The sequence below is a fragment of the Lemur catta genome, chromosome 1 (assembly GCF_020740605.2).
Source record: "Lemur catta isolate mLemCat1 chromosome 1, mLemCat1.pri, whole genome shotgun sequence".
In the NCBI taxonomy this organism is placed as follows: Eukaryota; Metazoa; Chordata; class Mammalia; order Primates; family Lemuridae; genus Lemur; species Lemur catta.
The window spans coordinates 232331995-232354096 of record NC_059128.1 but is presented as its reverse complement, the minus strand read 5'-3'; the positions used below and the strand labels follow the sequence as shown (position 1 = coordinate 232354096).

Below are 22102 nucleotides of genomic sequence, written 5' to 3'. Positions count from 1 at the left end.
TAAATGCCCTGTACCACTTGGTCAGATTGCTGATGGGAGAAACAATCTTCTTTTTTTATATCTAACATTTCAGAGCATTCATTAGAGATGATACTAAGTGGAATCTCTACCTGAGGTTTTTTTCTTCTCTCTTCTCAGAAGATCTAACTACTTGGAAATGAAATTCCTTTCAATTCTCATATATTGACTGTCAAATTTCTTACTCTATTCAATCAGACTGAATGTGGAAGGCAGTTTGGAGGTTATGAAAGTTATAGAAAGAGCATGGGCTCTGGGCAACTGAATTCATGTTCTTTTACTGGAGATGTGACTTTGAGCAAACCACTTCATCTCTCTGTGCCTCAGTTTCCCCCTTTATAAATAGGGTTAACAACATCACTTTTATGGTACATGAGGAGAATTAAACAGGATAGCATGTATAAAAAACCTCTTGTAAACATGCATTCTTAAAAGAACCTGCTATGCACATATTAGTTATTTTTGCAGTTTTAGAAAGCTTCACTTGTGTGTTATATGTAGCTATTGATTTATAACCCCAAAATGCCAATTATATTAAATGTAAGAATAACTGTCATACTAAGTTTGCTGGTATGGTTCAATTTCTAAATAGGCTTAATTTTATTCACAGGCAATCAAAGACCTTAAGTTATTTTTTGGAAAGACCAACAAAGAAATAAATATTCAGAAGTAAATAGTTTCCTCTAGTTTCCCTAAGTAAATGCCTCCTCATATATATTGAGTCTTATGCTTCTCCATCTGAATTGTATATAAGCTCTCTTCTATTCCTGAAGAGTCCGGGGAGAAATTTCCTCAGTTTCTCCCTCACCTCACTGAAGTGACCAGAGTTGCTAATTTAGAGTCACGCCAGGTGATTATGCAAACTGATGGCTCATGTTTTTCTTTTTCAGGAGTATGGAAATTCAATGCAGAAGAAGACATTTATGCCGTACCTGGCTCTGATGTCAATCTGACCTGCCAAACACAGAAGATAGGCTTCTTGGTGCAGGTGCAATGGTCCAAGGTCACCAATAAGGTAGACCTGATTGCCCTTTATCATCCCCAACACGGCTTCCACTGTGCCCGTGCGGATCCCTGTGAGTCACTGGTGGCTTTCACAGAAACTCGCAGGAATGTGTCAAAATGGACTCTGCACTTGAGAAACATTTCTTCCTCACTCAGTGGAAAGTACGAGTGTAGCTTTACTCTGTATCCGGAAGGCATTCAGACCAAAATCTACAATCTCCTCATTCAGACACACGGTGAGCGTACCTGGTAGAGGGAAGGAAGTGCATGCTTTCACTCAGCTCTCATTCAGTCAGCAAATATGCATTATGAAACAACTGTGTGCTAGGCATGGTGCTACTAAGCATACAAAAGTTCACCAGAAAGAGGTACTGTCTGGTAAGGGAGACAGAAATTGATCAAATAATTCCACAAATAAATATAAAATCACGACAGTGATAATGGCTACAACAGCCTGTGAAAGAGTATATCATAGAGACCAGGAAAATTGTCTAAAGAGTGAATAGACATTAACACAATTTAGGAGGTGGCGTTGGGATGAGGTGCAGTTATCAATGATCCAAAGAGAGGAGACAGCTTGCATGAAGGGCTTTGTAGTGTCTGAGGAAATTGGAAAATGCCAGTGGGACTACAGTGCAGACATTAGGGATGAGGCAGGTAAGGACTAGATCATGCTGGACCTTGTCAGCCATGTCAAGGTTTCTATTTTCATCTCAAAGCCACAGGAAGACATTGAAGCATGTCTAACAAAAGAATGGCATCCATTTATAGCCTGATCGTATTTGTATTGTAAAACAGTCATACTAGCTTTTGTATGAAAACAGGGTGAAGGTGGACAAGAAGCAGAAGGTAGAGACAAGTTAGGAGAACATCCCAGTAGTTCCAAGGAGAGAGAGTGGTAGTTTGGGTAGATAAAGAATGAAAATGACACAGTTTATGTGTTGGGCATAAAACAGATATGACTTGATCACAGAGCATATATAGGATAAGGGCAGTATACGTGAAGGAGACGGAAAAACTGAAGGTACCGTCTGGGCGTCTGGCATGTGCACCTGAGTGCTGGTGCCCTTCACTGAGATGGAAGGCAAAGGAAGCTTTGTGGGTGAATTCATGGAAGTGGCTTTGGATGTACTGTATTTAGTTCAGGGCAGGTAAGGGGGACAAGGAGGCTGATAGGCAAGTAGCATTCATACCATACATACTTCAGAGGCCTGCATTTGGAGGCAGGAATTCTGAGTTTAAGTTCTAGCTCCTTTCTGGTTAGAAATCAATTTGACTTAGGGCCTGTCACATAAATTCTCTGAGCCCATTTGGAAAATGATGATAATAACATGTGCCCTAAATTACCTTGTCCTAATGTAAATGATTTCCATTTCTGCTAATGGAAAAGAATGAAAATGAAAGCCAACAAATGCAAAATGTACTGGAAATAGACTGTTTTTAATGGAGGGGCAAAGAGACCTGGTAATATAAGAAAAAACAACAAAAATTAACTCTTGAAGGCCTTGCTAAAGGAGGCACAGAGCTACCCCAGAACAAGCAACAGGTATGGATTTATTACCTCCTCTGCATTTCCTATATCTTACCTGTTCTAAGACTATGATATTGGAATCACCCACCTGTGGGCCAAGATCCCATAAACTACTACCTTACAACGTTCTATTCTCTTGCTATTTTCCAGGAGGAAAAAAAAACCCAAAAACTTCAGTTCAGTTGGGGATGGAGTAGAGTGGGTTTGAAGTAAAAAGATATATTTAATAGAAGACCCATATAGAACAATGTTTAGCTCACATACTTTGGAATCAGGTAGCCTGGCTTTGAACATTGGCTCTGTCACTTAATATATATTTCATTGTTGCCAAGTTATTTCAGTTTTTAAGCTTTTGTTTTCCTACATGACAAATATGAATAATTATAGTACTTCTTTCATGAGTATTCATATTTTGATGATTTAATGAGATAATCTGTATAAAGTATTAGTATAGTTCCTGCCTAAGGGTAAGAGTGTGGCAAATGTTAACTTTCAATTAAGAGTAGTAATAATTATACTGAGTGAATTCTACTTCTCAATTCCTGTTAAAAATAAGCCCTCCTCCTTCTCTTTATATATTGGCCTAATTTGGAACCCAGTGGGATATTTGCCATACATAAACACAAGTACACATTGACTTTGACTTCAGACATAGATTTTAGCATCTTCTGCCTAAACCAGTAAACCTATAGTATTGCCTAGCTGAGGACCTAATGTTTCCATGTCTCCACTGAAAATTGGCAACATGGATTGATATACCCCGGAGGAAACAGAATATATGATGACTCAAAATGAAGACAACAATAGAGAAGAGATAGTATGTTATCCACAAAGGAGAATGGTGTTGCCTTTAAGGACAGTGTATTTCTTAAAGGAAAGAAAAGCAAAGGAGCTAGACTTATAAACGCTAAAGCCTGTGAATGACTGGAGAGGAAGAAGCCATGTTGGAGAATTCCCAATCTTCTGATTGTGACTTTGTTGCTATCAGCTGAATCAGAGGAAAAGCAATGGCCTCAGTGCTAGAGAAATGGTTCTGATATTGTGTATTTGGGTACAAAGGGAATACAATAGAAAACAGCAAAACAGAAGGGGGAAAAATCCTTCACCACAGAGTGACCAAAAATGCAAGGCTGGTATGGAACTAAAGAGAAGGCGCTTGACTCAGAGGAGGCAGTTGTCATCAGAGGGCTCTGCCACTTGCACCCCTAATGGCAGAGCCCTAGGATCTTTTGATCTCTTGCTTCTCTTCTCACTTGAGCCATTTCCTTCTTATGCCCCTGTGGGATCTTTAAGCTTACAAGCCAGTCCGGTAAGCAAAGCACATCTGAAGTGCAAACATTTATAAAGTACATATACAAATGCAAATTGAAGTAGTGTATAAGAATCTAAATTTGAAAATGCGCAAGGACTAGAGGTGGTTGGGTTAATCATCTCTTCCTGTTTCCTTTCTCTTGTCATCTAAGTCATTCTCCCTTGTTGGCTCACAATACAGTGTGTATCTAAATCCTGTCCCCATGTTCCCCGAGGGCCTGGCTGAGAAGGGATTCTGTTCTCTTTTCACAATATTTTGTCCCTGTGTGTGTCTCAGTGCTCCGAGTCTGTGGACGAGACTGGAAATATAATGAGCAGTTTCATGTTTGCTTCTTTTTTATTGTCAATTGACAGGGTTTCCTCCCAGGTTAGAAGCTTTTGAGTTATTCCAAGAAAAGCAGTTCTCTAAGTTAAGCCTTGCATTATTATTATCTAGGTTTCATTGAGTGCTAATGGATCTCATAATGCTTCAGATTATAAGATTTTGATGCATTTAAAAATTTGTAGTTATTAGGATCAGCTACAAGAGTACAACATGGCTTTAATTTACCAGATTACAGCAAAAGTCTTAGGGAGCTGTTAATGTTATTACTGGAAAGCAGTAGGAGTAGTGGCAGTGGTTGCAAGAGAAGTACTGGTCATTGAAATAGTAGCAAAATAATCTTGATAATATCATGTTAATAAGCTCAGTCTAAATCATGTGATTATCTGGTCTAGTTTGTTATTGAAACTGAATGCTGGTTCTCCTCAAATTCCTGTATTTAGTCTTTATCCAACAAATATTTTTTGAGTGCATATAGTGCCGGGCACCAGAGACACAGTGGTGTATAATACAGGCATGACTCTGCCTTCATGAATCATGAAGTCCAATAGGAGGAAGCAAACTTTAATCAAATAAACAAACTAAGGTCAAATTTGAACAGAAAGAAGTGTGCTTATGGTGAGGAAGTAGACAGCATATGAGAGGGTATAATAGGAAAATCAAGAAATATTTCCTGAGCATGTTGGTACTTTGAGACAAGAGTCTGCCAACTTCCTCATTTGCTAGGAAAGAAAGAAAGAAAGAAAGAAAGAAAGAAAGAAAGAAAGAAAGAAAGAAAGAAAGAAAGAAAGAAAGAAAGAAAGAAAGAAAGAAAGAAAGAAAGAAAGAAAGAAAGAAAGGAAGAAAGAAAGAAAGAAAGAAAGAGAATAGGGAAGGGGAAGAGGAAGAGGAAGAGGAAGGGAAGGGAAAGAAGGGAAGGGAAGGGAAGGGAAGGGAAGGGAAGGGAAGGGAAGGGAAGGGAAGGAAAGGAAAGGAAAGGAAAGGAAAGGAAAGGAAAGGAAAGGAAAGGAAAGGAAAGGAAAGGAAAGGAAAGGAAAGGAAAGGAAAGGAAAGGAAAGGGGAAAGGGAAAGGGAAGGGAAAGGGAAGGTTCCCTGGGGAAGTGCTGCTTCAGCTGGAGTTAACTAGAAGAAGGTGAAGAACATAGAGCTTTACAAAAGACAGGACATGCCAAGGCTCTGGAGTGAAAGGAAGTTATGGCAACTGTAGGGGATTTTAAAAGGTATTATGGCAGAAGCAGAGGCATTGATGGGGAGGCAGTTGAACATGAGGCTAGAGAGACTGATAAGCCCAGTTAAGTAGTTTTTCCTTTATCCTAAGGGCTGTGGAAACTAATTGAAAGGTGGTTTTTTGGTTTGATTTTTGTTTTGTTTTGTTTGCATTTCAAAAATTCATCTTTGTGGCCAAATGTAGAGAATGAACTGAAGAAGGGCAGAGAAGATAGTGTAGATTATTAATAGTTAGAAAACAACAGCAGAAATTTAGGAGAGATGCTGGTACCATTAAGCAGAGCGGCAATGAGGTAGATGAAGAGGAGTGTTCAGTTTAGAAGATTCACCCCCACAAGATTTAGGGGCGGATTGCATATGTGAAGGGAGGAATAAAAAGTGGTGTCAAGGATGATGCTTTTGTTTCTGGTATACAGAATAACAGCAAAAAAAGGAGTGAATTACTCATTGTGTTAGGGAACACTGGAAGATGATCAGATTGTGCAGGGATTATTTTGAGTTTGATTTTCTGCATGTTGAAATAGGAGTGAAGTTGAGACACTCAGGAGATGTTAGGCAAACAGCTGGATATACAATTCCTAATCTAGGAAAGAGGTTTAAACTGAAGATACAAATTGATGAGTCATATCAGTGTGGGTGCTAACTAACGTTCTAGGACTAAAACAAATCATCTAGGAAGAGAAGATAAAGTGAGAAAAGTCATGCGACACTTCAACAGAGTCCATGGTGATGGGTGAAGAAAGATACTCTTTGAGAGGTAGCACAGAGTAACTGAAGAGGGAAGAGTAAAAGCAGGGATGAACTGGGTCACAGAAACCTAGAAGATGATATTGCATAAAAGGAATAGCCACCAATGCTGAAGTTTCAGAGAAGATAAAGTAGGTATTGGATTGTATTTTGGGACATGGAAGTTTTGATCACCTAACATGAGCTGTTTTGGTGGCATTATGGAAGGGAAGTCAGACTGGAGGGAGAAGAGGAGTAAGTAGGAAGACAGACAAATGGCCAACAAAGATATGAAAAAATGCTTCACATCACCTATCATTAGGGAAATACATACTACATTTTCTTCTAGAATTTATTTCATGACTTACATTTAAGTCTTTAATACATCTTGAATTAATTTTTATATATGGCAAGAGATACGGATCCTGTTTCATTCTTCTGCATGTGGCTATCCAGTTTTCCCAGTACCGTTTATTGAATAGGGCCTCCTTTCCCCAATGTATGTTGTTGTCAGCTTTGTATGAGATCAGTTGGTTGTCGGTAGATAGTTTTATTTCTGGGTTCTCTATTCTGTTCCATTAGTCTATGTCTGCACTTTTATACTAGTACCATGCTGTTTTGGTTACTCTACCCTTGTAGTATAATTTGAAGTCAGGTAATGTGATTCCAGATATGTTCTTTTTACTTAAGATTGCTTTGGCTATTCTTGGCCGGGCGCAGTGGCTCACACCTGTAATCCTAACACTCTGGGAGGCCGAGGCGGGTGGATCGCTCAAGGTCAGGAGTTCGAGACCACCCTGAACAAGAGTGAGACCCCGTCTCTACTAAAAATAGAAAGAAATTATCTGGCCAACTAAAATATATATAGAAAAAATTAGCCGGGCATGGTGGCACATGCCTGTAGTCCCAGCTACCCGGGAGGCTGAGGCAGGAGGATCGCATAAGCCCAGGAGTTTGAGGTTGCTGTGAGCTAGGCTGATGCCATGGCACTCTAGCCAGGGCAAAAAAGTGAGACTCTGTCTCAAAAAAAAAAAAAAAAAAAAGATTGCTTTGGCTATTCTGGCCATTTAAATTTGTAATTTTAGATTTGTTGTATAACAAGTGGCCTAAATTTATATTTCTATAAATCTCAAATACATTTTTCTATATTTTCTACTTTTTTCCTTTTCTGTGGCTCAGTTTAGATATTTTCTATCTTCTAATTCATGAATTCTGTCTTTTATGATGTCCAAATTTCTGACCTCATCAAATTCATTCTTAATTTCTGATATTGTGTTTTTAAATTATTATTTTTGATAGATTTGTAATTTTTTGTTTGTTTGTTTGTTTGTTTTGAGACAGAGTCTCACTCTGTTGCCCGGGTTAGAGTGAGTGCTGTGGCATCAGCCTAGCTCACAGCAACCTCAAACTCCTGGACTCAAGTGATCCTTCTGCCTCAGCCTCCCAAGTAGCTGGGACTACAGGCATGTGCCACCATGCCTGGCTAATTTTTTCTATATATATTTTTAGCTGTCCATATAATTTCTTTCTTTTTTTTTTTTTTTTTTTTAGTAGAGACAGGGTCTCACTCTTGCTCAGGCTGGTCTCGAACTCCTGAGCTCAAATAATCCGCCCGCCTAAGCCTCCCAGAGTCCTAGGATTACAGGCATGAGCCACCGCGCCCGGCCTCTCTTTTGCCTCTCTTTCTATGACTTCTGTTTCATACGTGTTAACATACTTGATACAGTCCTAAATGGCCCTGCAGTTCTGTTCATTTTTCTTCAATCTTTTTTATCCTTGTTCTTCAGATTAGATAAGTTATATTGATAAATATTCAAATACACTGATTCTTCTGTCACCTTAAATTTGCTGTTGAGCATCTCTAGTTATATTTTTATTTTTGTTATTAACTTTTCAACTCTAGAATACACATTTTGCTCATTTTATACTTTCATATTTCTCCACTAAGATTCCTTATTTATTGAGTCATTGTCATCATATCTTGTTTTAATCCTTTGGACGTACTTATAATACCTGCTTTGAAGCCTGTTAAATCTGTGTCTACTCAGAGTCAATTGTAATTAATTGCCTTCTTCTTAAGTATGGGTCACACTTTCCTGTTTCCTTGATGTCTCATAATTTTGTTGAAAACTGGAGAATTTTTATATATATGTGTATATATATAAACACACACACATATACATACATATATAGTGTGTGTATATATAGTGTGTATATATAGTGTGTATATATAGTGTGTGTATATATAGTGTGTATATAGTATATATATTATATATACAGTGTGTATATATATTATGTATGTATATATGGCAACTCTATATTTTGACTTTTTTTCAGTTTGTGTTTTTTTTTTTTGTTAGTTTTAGTAACTTACCTGTACTTAAATTGTTAAGTTTGTCTCCTTTGCAGTGTGGCCATTGATATCTCTGCTGAGTTTTTAATACTAAGTCTTATTTTTTAATTTGGCTCCTAAGGAGTTGCCCCTGCATTGGCAAAGCCCCCTTATTAGTCAACCAATGATTTTGGCAAAAGTTGTGTCCAAATTAGGCCTCCATCCTCTACACATGGATTTGCATGTGGGTTAGGGAGTGCATTCAAAGTTGCAGCCAGTTACCCACACCCCCTTGGAGTTTACTTTTTGCAAGGCTCTCTCAGGTCTCCCCCACTTGTGTTTATAGCTTCCCAGTCAGGCCACAGTGAGTGAAGAACTTATCTCAGTCATTCTATGACTCTCTAATTGCCAGGATCTCCGTGTTAAATGTCTATGTGGTCTGCCACTGTCTTAGTTCATTTTGTGCTGCTATAACAGAACACCATAGACTGAGTAATTTATAAAGAACAGAAATTTATTTTCTCGCAGTTCTGGATATTGGGAAGTCCCAGATCAAAGCACTAACATCTGGTGAGGGCCTTCTTGCTGCATTCTCTGGAAAGGAGAAACACCATGTACTCAAATGGCAGAAGGCAGAAGGACAAAGAGGCAAAAGGGAAACAAACTTGCCCTTTTGTAACAGCATTAATCCCACCCATGAAGGCAATGCCCTCATGTCTTTCTCACCTCCCAAAGGTCCCACCTTCTAATCTAATACTGCCACAACAACAACCAAATTTCAACATGCATGTTGGAGGGGACAAACATTCAAACCACAGCAGCCACTCATCCCAAATGGAAATACAAACTCAAACAAACTAAATTTCAGTTTTTGCTATTTGTTTCCTACCAAGTCTGTCCTTGTTGGGTGAAAAAGTGAAGAGTTTTCACTTCTAGACTTAATTTAAGTCTGCCCCTGTTGGGGGTTGGGGGGAAACCTGCTGGTTTTTGTAGCCAGCTCCATTGTGCTAGAACTACATTTCTCAATGACCAAGGTAGTGAAGGGAGTGGATGGTGTCATAGGCAAAAAGACTGAAGACTCCTGCTGTTTTTACTGAAGCTCTAGTGGTTTTTCAAGAAGACATGGTTCTCAATTTGATGTTTACCTTTGATCGATTTCCAGGGCCCTGAAATTGTTGTTTTTAATACTTTTGCCCAGTTTTATACTTGTCTTTTTTCACTGACCTCTTCATGGCCCCATAACCAGAAGCCCCTCTATTCTATCCCCCAGATTTTGATATTTACATTGTATCTTTATTTTAAAACACATTTATACTATTCCTTTCCTTATAGTAATCATGTATTGTTAGTGCTAAAGGTAAATACATAATCAATATTTAACACCAGTCTTTATGTAAATGTAATCTCCAGTCTGAAGTGTATTCTATTGGAGAATCCTCAGAAAGTGCTCATGAAAGCAATATTTTCTGAGTTATTGCATGACCCTAACACTTTCCTGTAGTCTTTATATGAAAACGTTAATTTTGCTGAATATAAAATCCTTGGCGTACATTTTCTTTCCTTGAGTATATTAAATGTGTTATTCCATTATTTTCTGGTATAGAATTGCCATGAGAAAGCTAACAATCCAATTTTCTTTCCACATAGTTGACATTGTTCAGTACTTTCAAAAGAATATGTTTAATGTTGCCCATTCTCAGTTTATTTGCCTACTTTTGCAGTATAATCTGTTACTATGTATTTTCTAGTGATTTTTGGTTTAAGAAATTTTTCTTGAATTATATGTTTTAGTATTTGTTCTGTTTCATTGCTTTGACTTTTTCCGTTAATGCCTTCTATTGTACATATACTTTTGTTTTCTTTGCATATCATTTTCTTTGACTCTCTTTTATCTCCTTTTTCTTTTATTTTAAAATTATTTATTTATTTTCTTCATTCTATTTTTTTAATGGATTAGCTTTTGTGTTTGTATGTTTTTGGTTTTGTTCTAGTTTGGTCTGCATTTCTGGAGTGATTTTAAGACATTGCCCCACCAGAAAAAAAAAATTTTTTTTTCCTTGGGGTTGTGGTGTTTTATTACGAAAATAGAATAAAAACTTTGAAAACAGAGTGATCCTTTCTAATTTAATGAAAAATTTGTTATTTTTTGTTGTTTTCTGTACATGAGTTATATACATTTAAATTGCCAACATTAATTGTAAGAGACATGTGAGATGTGTGAGCTGCATATGCTTCACAAGGCCCCAGGCTCAGTACTAGCATGAGTTAAATACAACTCACAGGCCAGCTAATGTGTTAAAAATTATTTCAAACGCTTTCCTGAATTCTGCCACCTATCTTTTGTAAGTCTTCTTTTTTCCAACGAACTCATTTACCAGTCTTTCCAAAATTTTGCACATGTTATATTGTTTTCTTTATTCCTTTTTGCTCATTTTGAGTAATTAGGCTATAGTTTTTATTTATGTTGTGGTCCTGTCTTGTTACTTGGCTGTCATTGTTGTAGGAATGTTATTTTGTTCTCCATTCTTTTTTTGCTTATAATATCTTTATATGTTGTTCTACCTCATTCCTTTTCTATTGTGCATGTTTAAGTTAAATGCATTGTTATTCTTATCATGGAATGTTAGGCCAGGCTACCTTCTCTAGAGTGTTCATTGTCTCGAGAGCCCCCTCTTCTGTTGTTTTCAAGATAAATAATTTGTCATTGTACTTTCTGAGTGTATTTCCTTTGCTTCTGTGCCTTACTTTTACCTATATTGCCTCTTTGATTTCTCCTCTTGGGCCTGTCGTATTTACTTTGGATTCTGCTTCTAGGTGCTTCTTGTTGGTGTGGTATATGTCCTGAGAAGCCCTATCTGCTCCAATACTGACAACCCTTTTCGTATTTCCCTTGAAGACACTGATGGTTTGGTGCCTGCAAATTCTCTTCTCCATTTCAGCTGCTATGCTCAGATTAGTCTGCTGTCTTTTCAGTGATTACCTGTTGTTGGGGGCAGGGTTCTTTAGTTCTAAGTGCCAGTTGATCTTCCTGCTTCTTTCTGCACAGTTGCTGATAGCACAGTGGTCTAGTGGTTGTCCCACATATTAATGGGGATGTATTATTATTTAGTATTCTTACAGATACTGTCTATGTGGTTTTAGTTCTTCTGCCCTAGTTACTTTGTTTTTATTGAAGGTTTCAGGGATATTCAAAAAGTATTGCCATTTGTACTTTCAACTTCCCAGAATCTGAACAAAGTTTACAAAAATGTAATACTTGTGTATTTGGATAAAGTACATTAAAATATAATGAACATATTGGGTGGATTTCATAGACTTCACAGATATTGTTGCCTAGATCAGTATGTTTAAAATAAATTTATGTAAGTAAAACAATTATAATAATTTCAAAAATAAAATGAAATAGTAGCAATGGTAGTATACAAATAACTACATTTGAAAGTACTGTTACAGCTAAATGCCTTTAACCATAAGTGATGGGGCCCTTTTTCTTAAATTGTGGGGTTGAAGCAATATTTGAAAGCAGCAATGGCAGGAAAGAAAGGCAATGATCCCACCTCCTGAGCTTGCGGAATGCTCAGGCACAAGAAAATAAACAACCACTATTTGAGAATGATGCAGAGAAGATGTGTCCTAATGGGAAGATCTGGTTTTAATTAGATAAAGGAGAAGGAAAGAATTATCAGTAAAGAGAATAGCTGATATTGATGAGAGATTGAAGTACAACAAAGATCTAAAGGCTAGATATAATATTCTTAAACTGAGAAATATTCCATTTAAAATATATATATATATATATATATATATATATATATATATATATATATATATACTGTTGGTAGCAATGAGAATGTTCATACTCAGTGACCAATTAATTACACTTCTGAAAATTTATCTTAAGTAGCTGAATGGTCAGAAAAAAGCCATTATCATAATGATGATCCTTGCTATATATCGTGTAATAGATTAAAATAAAGTAAAAACCCAAGGTGAAAGAGCATAATGATGCAATAATTGGAAATGACTAAACAAATCATGATGTGTATAAATAACAGAATAACATAAAGCCTCCAAAAATTTCAACCACAAATAGTTCAAGAGTCATGCAAAACATTTTAAAGTAACAATATACATAACGTTCATTGGTAAATAGGACTGCAAAGTATAAGAAAACATAGATGCTATACAAACAAGATTTGAATAGATACAGAAAAAAAGAATATAAGATTGTTAGGATATTAGGATGATATGGTTGTTTTCACATATAAATTATCCTTTGATTTTAATATAGTTTAATTGTAAATGTGCATGTCTGTGTATACAACTTTCCCAAAAAGAGGGACCATAAAACAGATATTTATCTCATATCACCTTTAAAATGAAAATAATTCATTAAGAATGATTCCTCAGAGTTTCCTTATATATATTTCTGTGTTATTTGTTATTTGGAGGAATGTTTATAAACTCTAAAAAGACCATTAGATATAAAGATCAGTGTTTGCTAGGGGTTAGTGGGGGGGTGGGGAGGGATGACTAGGCTGAGAACAGAGGATTTTGAGGGCAGTGAAGCTAGTCTGTATGATACCACAATGGTGGGCACATATCATTACACATTTGTCCAAACCCACAGAATGTACAAGACTAAGGGTCAACCCTAGTGTAAACTATGAACTTTGGGTTATGACGATGTGTCAATGTAGGTTCATCGATTGTAACAAATGTTCCACTGTAGTGTGGGATGTTGACAGTGGGGAGGCTGTGAGTGGGTAAGGACAGGGGATATACTGGGAATTCTCTGTAGTTTCTGCACAAGTGTGCTGTGAACCTAAAACAGCTCTAAAAAATAAAGTCTATTAAAATAGTACTTTCAAAACGACGAAGGCCAGGTTATAAAGTTTTATATTCTATCTGATCAAGCAAATGTAACCTAAAGACCAAAGCACCAACCGATCTGGGGCTAAAGCAGAGGAACATGCCAAATGCTGAGTTGGATTGTGTTAGGGTAGATTCCCTGTAATTTTCCAATGCTAAGCAACTCTCTGTGCTTCTCAGTGGCTCAGTTTAGCCATTTATACAATGAGGACTATCAGGAGGTTTTGCCTCTTGCTTCATAGGTTACTCTGGGGATAGATGACTCTCTGTACTAAAACTATTCTTGCCAGGCACGGTGACTCACACCAGTAATCCTAGCACTCTGGGAGGCTGAGGCGGGAGGATTCCTTGAGCTCATGAGTTCGAGACCAGCCTGAGCAAGAGTGAGACCCCGTCTCTACTAAACATGTAAAATTTTGTTGGGCATGTTGGTGAACGCCTGTAAGTCCCAGATACTCGGGAGGCTGAGGCAGAAGGATTGCTTGAGCCCAGGAGTTTGAGGTTGCTGTGAGCTAGTCTGATGCCATGGCACTCTTCTCAGGGCAACGGAGTGAGATTCTGTCCCAAAAAAGAAAAGAAAAGAAAAGAATAAAACTGTTCTTGTCTTTTCTATAAAAAGCACTTTATAAACTAATCAAAGATCCATGTATTTTCTGCCTTATGTTTGTTACAGATACACAGGATGAATGGAGAAGCAACCATACAATAGAAATAGAAATAAATCAGACTCTGGAAATACCATGCTTTCAAAATATCTCCTCAGAAATTTCATCTGAGTTCACCTTTGCATGGTTGGTGGTAAGTGTTGCCTTTTTCAGTGAATAACTGCAATGATCTTTAAATATTAATGAAGTAAAATGAATATCAAGTAGTAATAAGGAAGGAAGCATACTTGATGAGAGGCAGGCATTATGCCAGTGGTTGGGGGAGGGATAGGAAAGGAAGGAAAAGACACTCTCAGATTCCTTCTAACCGGGCAAGCCTCCGGGTCTATGAATGCAGTGGGTTAATTTAAAAATTAGCTCCTAATGGTTAATTTCTATTTCTGTCTATAAACCAAACCATGATTGCAGAGAAAACAAAGTATTAAGGTGCCCTGGAGAGGAGCCACATGCAGCAGAAGTCCCTACTCATAAATATTTGTTTTAGAAAAAACATATGCAGAGATATGTTTTGTTTTGTTTTTCCACAGAACTCTTATTACCGCATCCTGGGACATATCCAACATTGCTTTAGATCAGGGAACACAAACTCTAATAATTCTAAAATATAAGCAGAAAATGTGCAGGAAATCAGTACTTGTGTAAGAAACAGTCACTACTGAGCTCTATTAATGCCGCAGGGGGCTGCATGCCCATAATTGCCTTGCCTTCAAACTTGCAAAAAAAAAAAAGCCAGAAATCTGTATCTTTGAGAAATTTTCCAATTTTAAAAATAGTGTGTAGGGTAAAAATAAGTACTAGTCTATTATTTTGATGGAATAAATTACTAGGGCACCCTAAAATATAACACTGATATTTTTAAATTATCAATTTAAAAAATTCCACTGAGTATTCACTTTAGTAGTTATAGTTAGTAAACTATTTAGTTGCTTACCATGTCCTGTGTGATGACTAAATTCTCCCACTATTTTTCTCTACTTGAAATATTGCAGACTTCACCTATTTAGATCTATAATTTAATTTTGCCTGCCCCTTAATGTGAATGTATCATTTACTTGCTCTGTCTGCCTTTGTTATTTTATCATTAGTCTGCAACACTATTCTGCCCTACTGTGTCATTTTATTTTTAAAATCTAAATGTAATCTTAAAAACTAAAATCCTAGTGATTTAATATATCTTTCAAATAGGAGTTATCACAGTTTTTTCTCATAATAAGCAAACAAAATCAAGATGAGCATAATAAGAAATGTGAAAGAATTGTGTGCAACCAAATGGCAGCCAGCTATTAACCAACACATATAGTAAAATCTAAAACTGTTAAATCAAATGGTAACAAGAGACTAACACAATTATAAATATAACCATAAAATGATTTCAAGAATCACATAACAGAGTATTTATTTAGGTGTTCCAGAATATGATTACTGTATATTAATTTTTCAGGTTGGCATCAAAATGCAAAACAGGATTTTAAAATTCTTACAAAATTCATAGATCCCTACGAATGTAACAGCTGACACAGTTTGGAAAATATGATTCACATGACTGTTTATTCACATTCCAAATTATCTAGGTTTTTGTGGGCTGTTCTAGAAACTAGACCCTACACATAAAAAGATTTTTCTGGGAGTGTGACAAATCCAAAATAACTGTCTTCCATGAAGACCTTAAAATACAATCTATTGATAATTTTTCACTGTCTAGATATTTTTTGGATAGTCAGTAATATGAAAAGAAAAATATATTCTAAAACAAATTTCCCAAATTGCTCTGAAATCTACAATGACTCTTTGTCATCTGTCACAAAACATGTTTTTCCGTTTATAAGGTTTGGTCTCCAAAGAGAAAAGCTTCCTTGGCATCATGCCTACTGTTAGTATAAGTCAATTGTTCTTAACAAACATCATGCAATGTAGTTCTTAGAAGAAGGTTAAAAAGCGAAGGTGATCTCAGAAGGGCAGAAACATACTATACTAAACATTACAGTAATGAAAATGCATTGTTTATATCTTATGTTATTAATATTTTTCACCAATAGGGCAAAAAGTCCCTATCGTAATTATCACAAATTCACTATCAATGGGAATTGGCTTAATAAAACTTTCCTATAGAGATTTTGGCTGTCAGGTAAATTAATCTGTAGTGTTCTTATCTCATGGGTGTGCAATCTATCTGTTTTTCTAAGCAAATGTAAAGCCTTCAGTCAGTCTGTGCCTTTTATGTGACGTTTGAGCTTCTTCAGGGCAAAAATGCAGACCATTCACTTCAGAATTCTCTGGTATCAAGCATAGAGCCTAGAACATAGGCACTCATAAATAATAAGTGATCTAATGAATTTGTTTCCGTGTGTCCCCTTTCCCCACTGTTTCATTCATTGTCCTCATGTTAAATTGATGGGCACTAAATTCATGCTGTTTGATTGATTAATGAGCGTCAGCTCATTAAGGATCGAAGACCAGATAACTGATAAGGCATCTTTATCAAGTAGTTTCCCTCAAAGACACCAAGAAGGCTATGTAGGCATTATCTTTGGGTCCTGCTGGGACATTTAAGATAAATGAGAGCCGGAGGGAGTGCACGTAAGATCACACAGTGAGAGGGTGAGTGCCAAACATCTACTAGAACGTCAAGCCACTCAAACGCTTTAAAGAATGCATCATGATATAGACAACTTGAAGAATCTTTTTGAAAGAAACCTCTCTTCAAAAGGAACGTCATGTTGGCAAATGTGCTGCTTAAATTCCAACTGTGCATTTCCTTTTTAAATGTCAAAGTCTGTTTGCTCCTGTGATTTACATCCGGCCCCACACTGTTGATGGCAGTGGGATTCAGTAAGTCTGATGTGAAACCCTCTAGTGTCTTTTCTACAGAGGACATAAATATTTTCTCCAATCCATGTTTTCGGTCTTTAATCTCTTGTTAAACTAACAATAATAATCATAATTATAAGCCAATTGTCCTTACCAACATGGTATAATGTAGCTTTTAGAAAGAGGTTAAAAAGTAAAGATGATGAAGATGAGCTCAGAAGGGCAGAAATCTGCATACCAAACTTGGTAGCTCCAGGAAGCTGCAAGGCTGTCTGCCCCTAGTGCTTCAGGAAAGCCTGGAAACAATTTTACAAACTAAAATTATCAAGGTCACTGGGAAAAAAAAATCATGTCTTCCTGTATGTGAAGTTTTATCAAATCTAATTAATTCAGTTAGGATCCTCATGGGAAAGGTTATTATTGAGATTCTCAATCTCATAAAATAAACCCATTTGCTATACGTACCTGATCCCATGCTAAGGCTGTGTTAAATGTGTTAGTGGGACAGAGACTTCGTGTTTGGGGAATTTATGTTTCCGGATTGTGACTACACAAAGGTAGACCAGCATCAGGTGCAAGTAGACAGTGAATCTAACATTGTTCTAGAATGAGGTGGAACTAAGTAAACACAGAGGATTAACCTTTTAATAGAAACTAAGAGTCTATGTAAATGGTGAGGTGATATATAGGAAATCACAGACTATGAATGTTTAGATGAGATGCAGTTGATAGATAAGGGGAAAAGTGATATTTTTCCCATTTTATGCAGTAGGACACAAGCATACTGTCATCACAGAAATTCTACAGGCTTATTCTGGAAGCTTCTAAATACATTCTAATATTCTGTTTTCATACCAAACTATTATCTTGATTTCCCACAGTATAAATTTCAATTCAATCTAATAAATATAGGTGAATCTGCTTTGAGTGCTAAGTCCTGCAGGGTTACATATTTCCTATGATGACATACACCTTTAGTAAAATGTAAAAAATGGCAGCATGGTGGGAAAATAGTTTGATTCTGACTAGATGGACCTGGGAAAGCTTCTTAGAAAAGGTTATGTTTGAGCTGGATAATTAAAGAGCAGTTGGCTGGCAAAAGACAGACATATACTATATTAAGATCCTGGGACCTGTGAGTACAAATTGGTAGTGAGATGGGAAATATTTATCCCCAAAGTCAAATAAAGAAATCCACGATTTTTCTCTTTAAAGTCATGAAGAGAAGGACAAGAATATTTCAAATTCAAACCGTTCAATATTACTAACAAAGGCACATAACTAAATTCTAGATGCTTATATTTCTTAAAATTTTTATCTACAAATGTATCCTCAATACGTTCTTCCTAATATTTGTGCTATTTTATAATTAAAAGGTGAAATGGGACTATAAACAGTGTTGGCTTCTCATACTTATGGGATACCTCAATATTCAGAAAACAAAACTGTAACCTCTTACCTGATGGCAGCTGATCCTAATTATTTTTAATCAAAACTAAAATGCTAGCCAAACTGCAAAGTGTTGACAACCAAGAGAAATCATAAGAAAAATATTGTTCTGGTACTCTAGAAAATGGACTTGAGGAGCTTTGCAAGCAGCCTGCTCTGACAGCACTGACTGGATGGAGAATAAATGGGGGAAATGTGAACACAGGAAACAGTTTGGAGATAAAGAAGTAGCAATCGATACAGTTAACAGCCGCTATCAGATGAGCTCTGTACACTCAGCACCTGCCACATGCTGTGGTCAACACAGCCAGCTCTGGCATGGAGCTGGCTCCAAGGAGCTCAGGCCAGCACAGAGATGAAATAGCATCATTAAATCAAATTGGTTGAGCATCCCAAATCTGAAAATCCAAAATCTGAAATGCTCCAAAATCTGAAACTTTTTGAGCACCAACGTGCTCATTGGAGCATTTCAGATTTTGGATGCTCAACCAGTAAGTATAATGCAAATATTCCAAAATAAAAACAAAATCCAAAATCTGAAACATTTCTTGTCCTGTGGATAAGAGATACTCAACCTGTAGTACCAAGATGCCTCTTCTAGATTAAAAATTCTGAGTCTAGTACAAAAACAAAAAAGCCTCAACAAATTATTTTAGGATTTGTAAGGTCTTTAAAGGGCATATAATAGCAGTTTTTCATGATTCTGTGTGACCCCACTCAGCCCTCATCACACTAATTATTTTATCACACTCTTGTATATAATTTAATTATACATTTCCTTTTTATGGGCCTAGGTTTTGTATTTGTTTTTCTTATAAATTTATTCTTTTCCTCAAGTAGCCTATAAGCAGAAAAGGCAAGGACTGTGCCTTCTACTGCTTTTGTGAGGCTGTATATAGCAAAGTCATCAACAGCATGACTGTTGGAGGGAAATTGTTGTTTTCAAGTCCTGGGTCTACCACTAGCTGTGTGACCTAAGGGATAGGGTTAGGGTGAGTTGAGTAAGGCTTTCAAATTTGAGAGCAAATAATTTAAGGCAGTGCAAAATATCAGTAATCAAGATAAATATTTTAATACAATATTTTTAAAAATCAAAAGCTAGGAAAAATTCATGATGCACAAAATATCAAAATTTTAAATAAAGGCAGGCTGTTGTTTGTGTTGAGACCTTGATATATTTGTATTGTTCAGGAAACAGTATTTTCCAGTTAGCCTGCAGTTCTTGGGCTTCATGGCCATCATATCCCCCAAGGGTAGTATAAGGGTTGCCAGTGGCAGGAGAACAGATGGCACAATTCATGGCTTTATGACTGTCTTAGTCCGTTTTGTGCTGCTATATATAACAGAATACATGAGACTGGATAATTTATAGAGAACAGACATTTACTCTCTCAAAGTTCCAGAGGCTGGGAAGTCCAAAATCAAGGCACCAGCAGGTTAGAGCCTGGTCTCCCTGCTTCCAAGATGGCACCTTGAATGCTGCATCCTCCAGAGAGTGAGAACATTTTGTCCTCATACAGCAGAAGTGTAGAAGAGAGAGCCCAATTCCACAAGCCCTTTTTATAGTTGCATTAATCCATTTATGATGGCAGAGCCCTCTTAACCTAAACACCTCCCATTAGGTCCTACTTCCCAATACTCTTGCATTGGGGATTAAGTTTCAATATGAGTTTTGGAGGCGATAAAAACATTCAAACCATAGCAATGATTTTCCATAATTTCTCAGTTTAGCCAGGCACATAGTAAATACTTATGAAATAGCAGCTTGATCAAAGGTGAGACTGAAGGATAGTGAGCTTGTATTAGTGAACATCTATTAAGCACCAGGACTAGAACAGGTATATCATATATGTTAGCTAGTTAAATCTACATTCTTCCAAGAGTCTACCAAGGTGTGAATCCATAAAGTTTTATAAATGTTTTTTAACATTTTAAAAAGTGAATAATTTTTTTCTTTGAATAACAGAAAAAGAAAAGAAAAACAGGTAGAAATAAAGGCTCTGTATAAGAACCCCTACCAGTCTGTTTCCTGCAGACCAGGTTACCTAAGATCACTACTGTCAGGTAGCAGTTGAGGTATGCTCCACAGCATCTATCACCAAAGGTGGGTCAATATACCAGAAAAGGATCCTTTCAATCAGCAAATTGCCCACATCCCTGAAATCTATAATGTATATAAAGGCTTCTGGCTTTCTGACATTTCTTTTAAATTTCTTATTCCAGATATTCCAGAAAGTTCTTTTAGACTTTTTATGGTTGTCTTTGATTAGTACATGTTGTCTCTGAGGCATACTTATCCCTGGTTCTGGGCATTCTTGCTGTTTGATGCTGTGACTTAATACCTTCTTGCTTTGTGTGACCTTTGAGCAAGTCATTTAACCTCAATTTATTCCAGATAGTTGTAAGGAGTAAATAAGATAAGACTTGAAAGAACTTTGCAGAGTGCCTAGAACATAGTAGGTGCTACATAAATTTAAGCTGTGACTAATAAGAACACAAAATGTTAATAGTGGTCACAGCATAATATTAGTATGATTCCTAGCTCTCCCCGCCCTAGGTGTCTCATTGCTTCCCTGTGCTAGTTTTTCCCCCTCTCCTCCCATTTGCTCCATGAAGACAGCCACTCACATGCAGGCTCTTTCCATGCCCCCCTTTATAAATGGGGCCTCTAGAGTCTTTCAGGATCTCCTTATCTTGTAGGTTACAAGGCACTCTTTGCAACTGAATCCCATCTTTCCCAGTGAAGGAACAAATTTCTCCCTCTGCAAAATTCAACTTCCAGAAAAGCAAATCTTTGGATAAGTTGGGGTTTTTTGTGGTTTTTTTTGTTGTTGTTGTTGCTTGTTTGTTTTGTTTTTGCATCTTTTCTCTATCAATTAAACCACCTCGGCCAGTCACACACCCTGCTACATAATAAAGAAAAAAGTGGTTTTTCTCGCCAGTCTCTAAACTCAGCATGTGACTGCCCTTATTCCAAAAACCAAGTGACAGAAATTTTTCAACTGTCCCGTCATACATTAAATGACCAAAAAGCATTTTAAACTCCAAAATCCTCACAAAAACAGTCCCCATGCATAAGGCAAAGCTGTCAAATATACCTTATTGTGCCAAAGGACCTGCAGGGGCGCCTGCTTATTTATTGACCTCTAGACCAGCTGCTGAGGGCCATGCCTCCCACTGTCTTGCTGTCACCACCCAATAGTTAGGGCTCCTCTGGGGACCCCCGAGGAGTATTGTATTTTGCGATACAATCTTTCTCCCTGAGATTTTCCAGTACTCCTCTTCATTAGGAAGACAGCAGCACAGACGCTTAGGTCTTTCTTGAAGAAGGTGTAAAGTAATGTACATTGCTTCAGGGTGAGACTTTAGCAGGGTGTGATTTGTTGTAGGCTACAATACCATCTGCATATAAGCCTGACACAAATCCTAGCCAGATTCTGCTGAAGAGTTGTGTCTTACATAAGCGTTTCTACTAAGTATATTCTGGAATTATCTATATAATTAAACTATTTAAGTTCTCCTCTTTGTTTCCGCTGTTTCTGCCCATACTTGAATTCACTCACTCACCTAGCTTCCATTGCTTCCACCCTGAATCTGCCTAATTTTTAAAACTAGAGAATCCAAGTCACAGATCTTTACTTTCATTTTTATGACTTTTTCCCCTGTTAAATGTATTCCTGTTCACCCTTCTCCATTTTAGTTCCCTCCATTTCCTCTGACACCTGTGCACGATGATTCATCTGTTGTTTCACATTAGGCCAGTGGTTCTCAGCCCTGGCTCCCCTGAGAACCTTTTTTAAAAAGCCCCAACCTGGGCCTTAGCCCAGGTCAATTGA

General features: G+C 37.1%; 1 protein-coding gene across 1 annotated transcript in view; it reads left to right on the top strand.

Moving 5' to 3' along the window:
• Nucleotides 1–22102, top strand: part of CD96 (CD96 molecule) — an 84581-nt gene that overhangs the window by 1250 nt on the left and 61229 nt on the right. Inside the window, 4 exon segments of the mRNA XM_045540333.1 lie at nt 909–1259; nt 14018–14142; nt 21557–21603; nt 21639. Coding sequence (XP_045396289.1) covers nt 909–1259; nt 14018–14142; nt 21557–21603; nt 21639 — 524 coding nt within the window.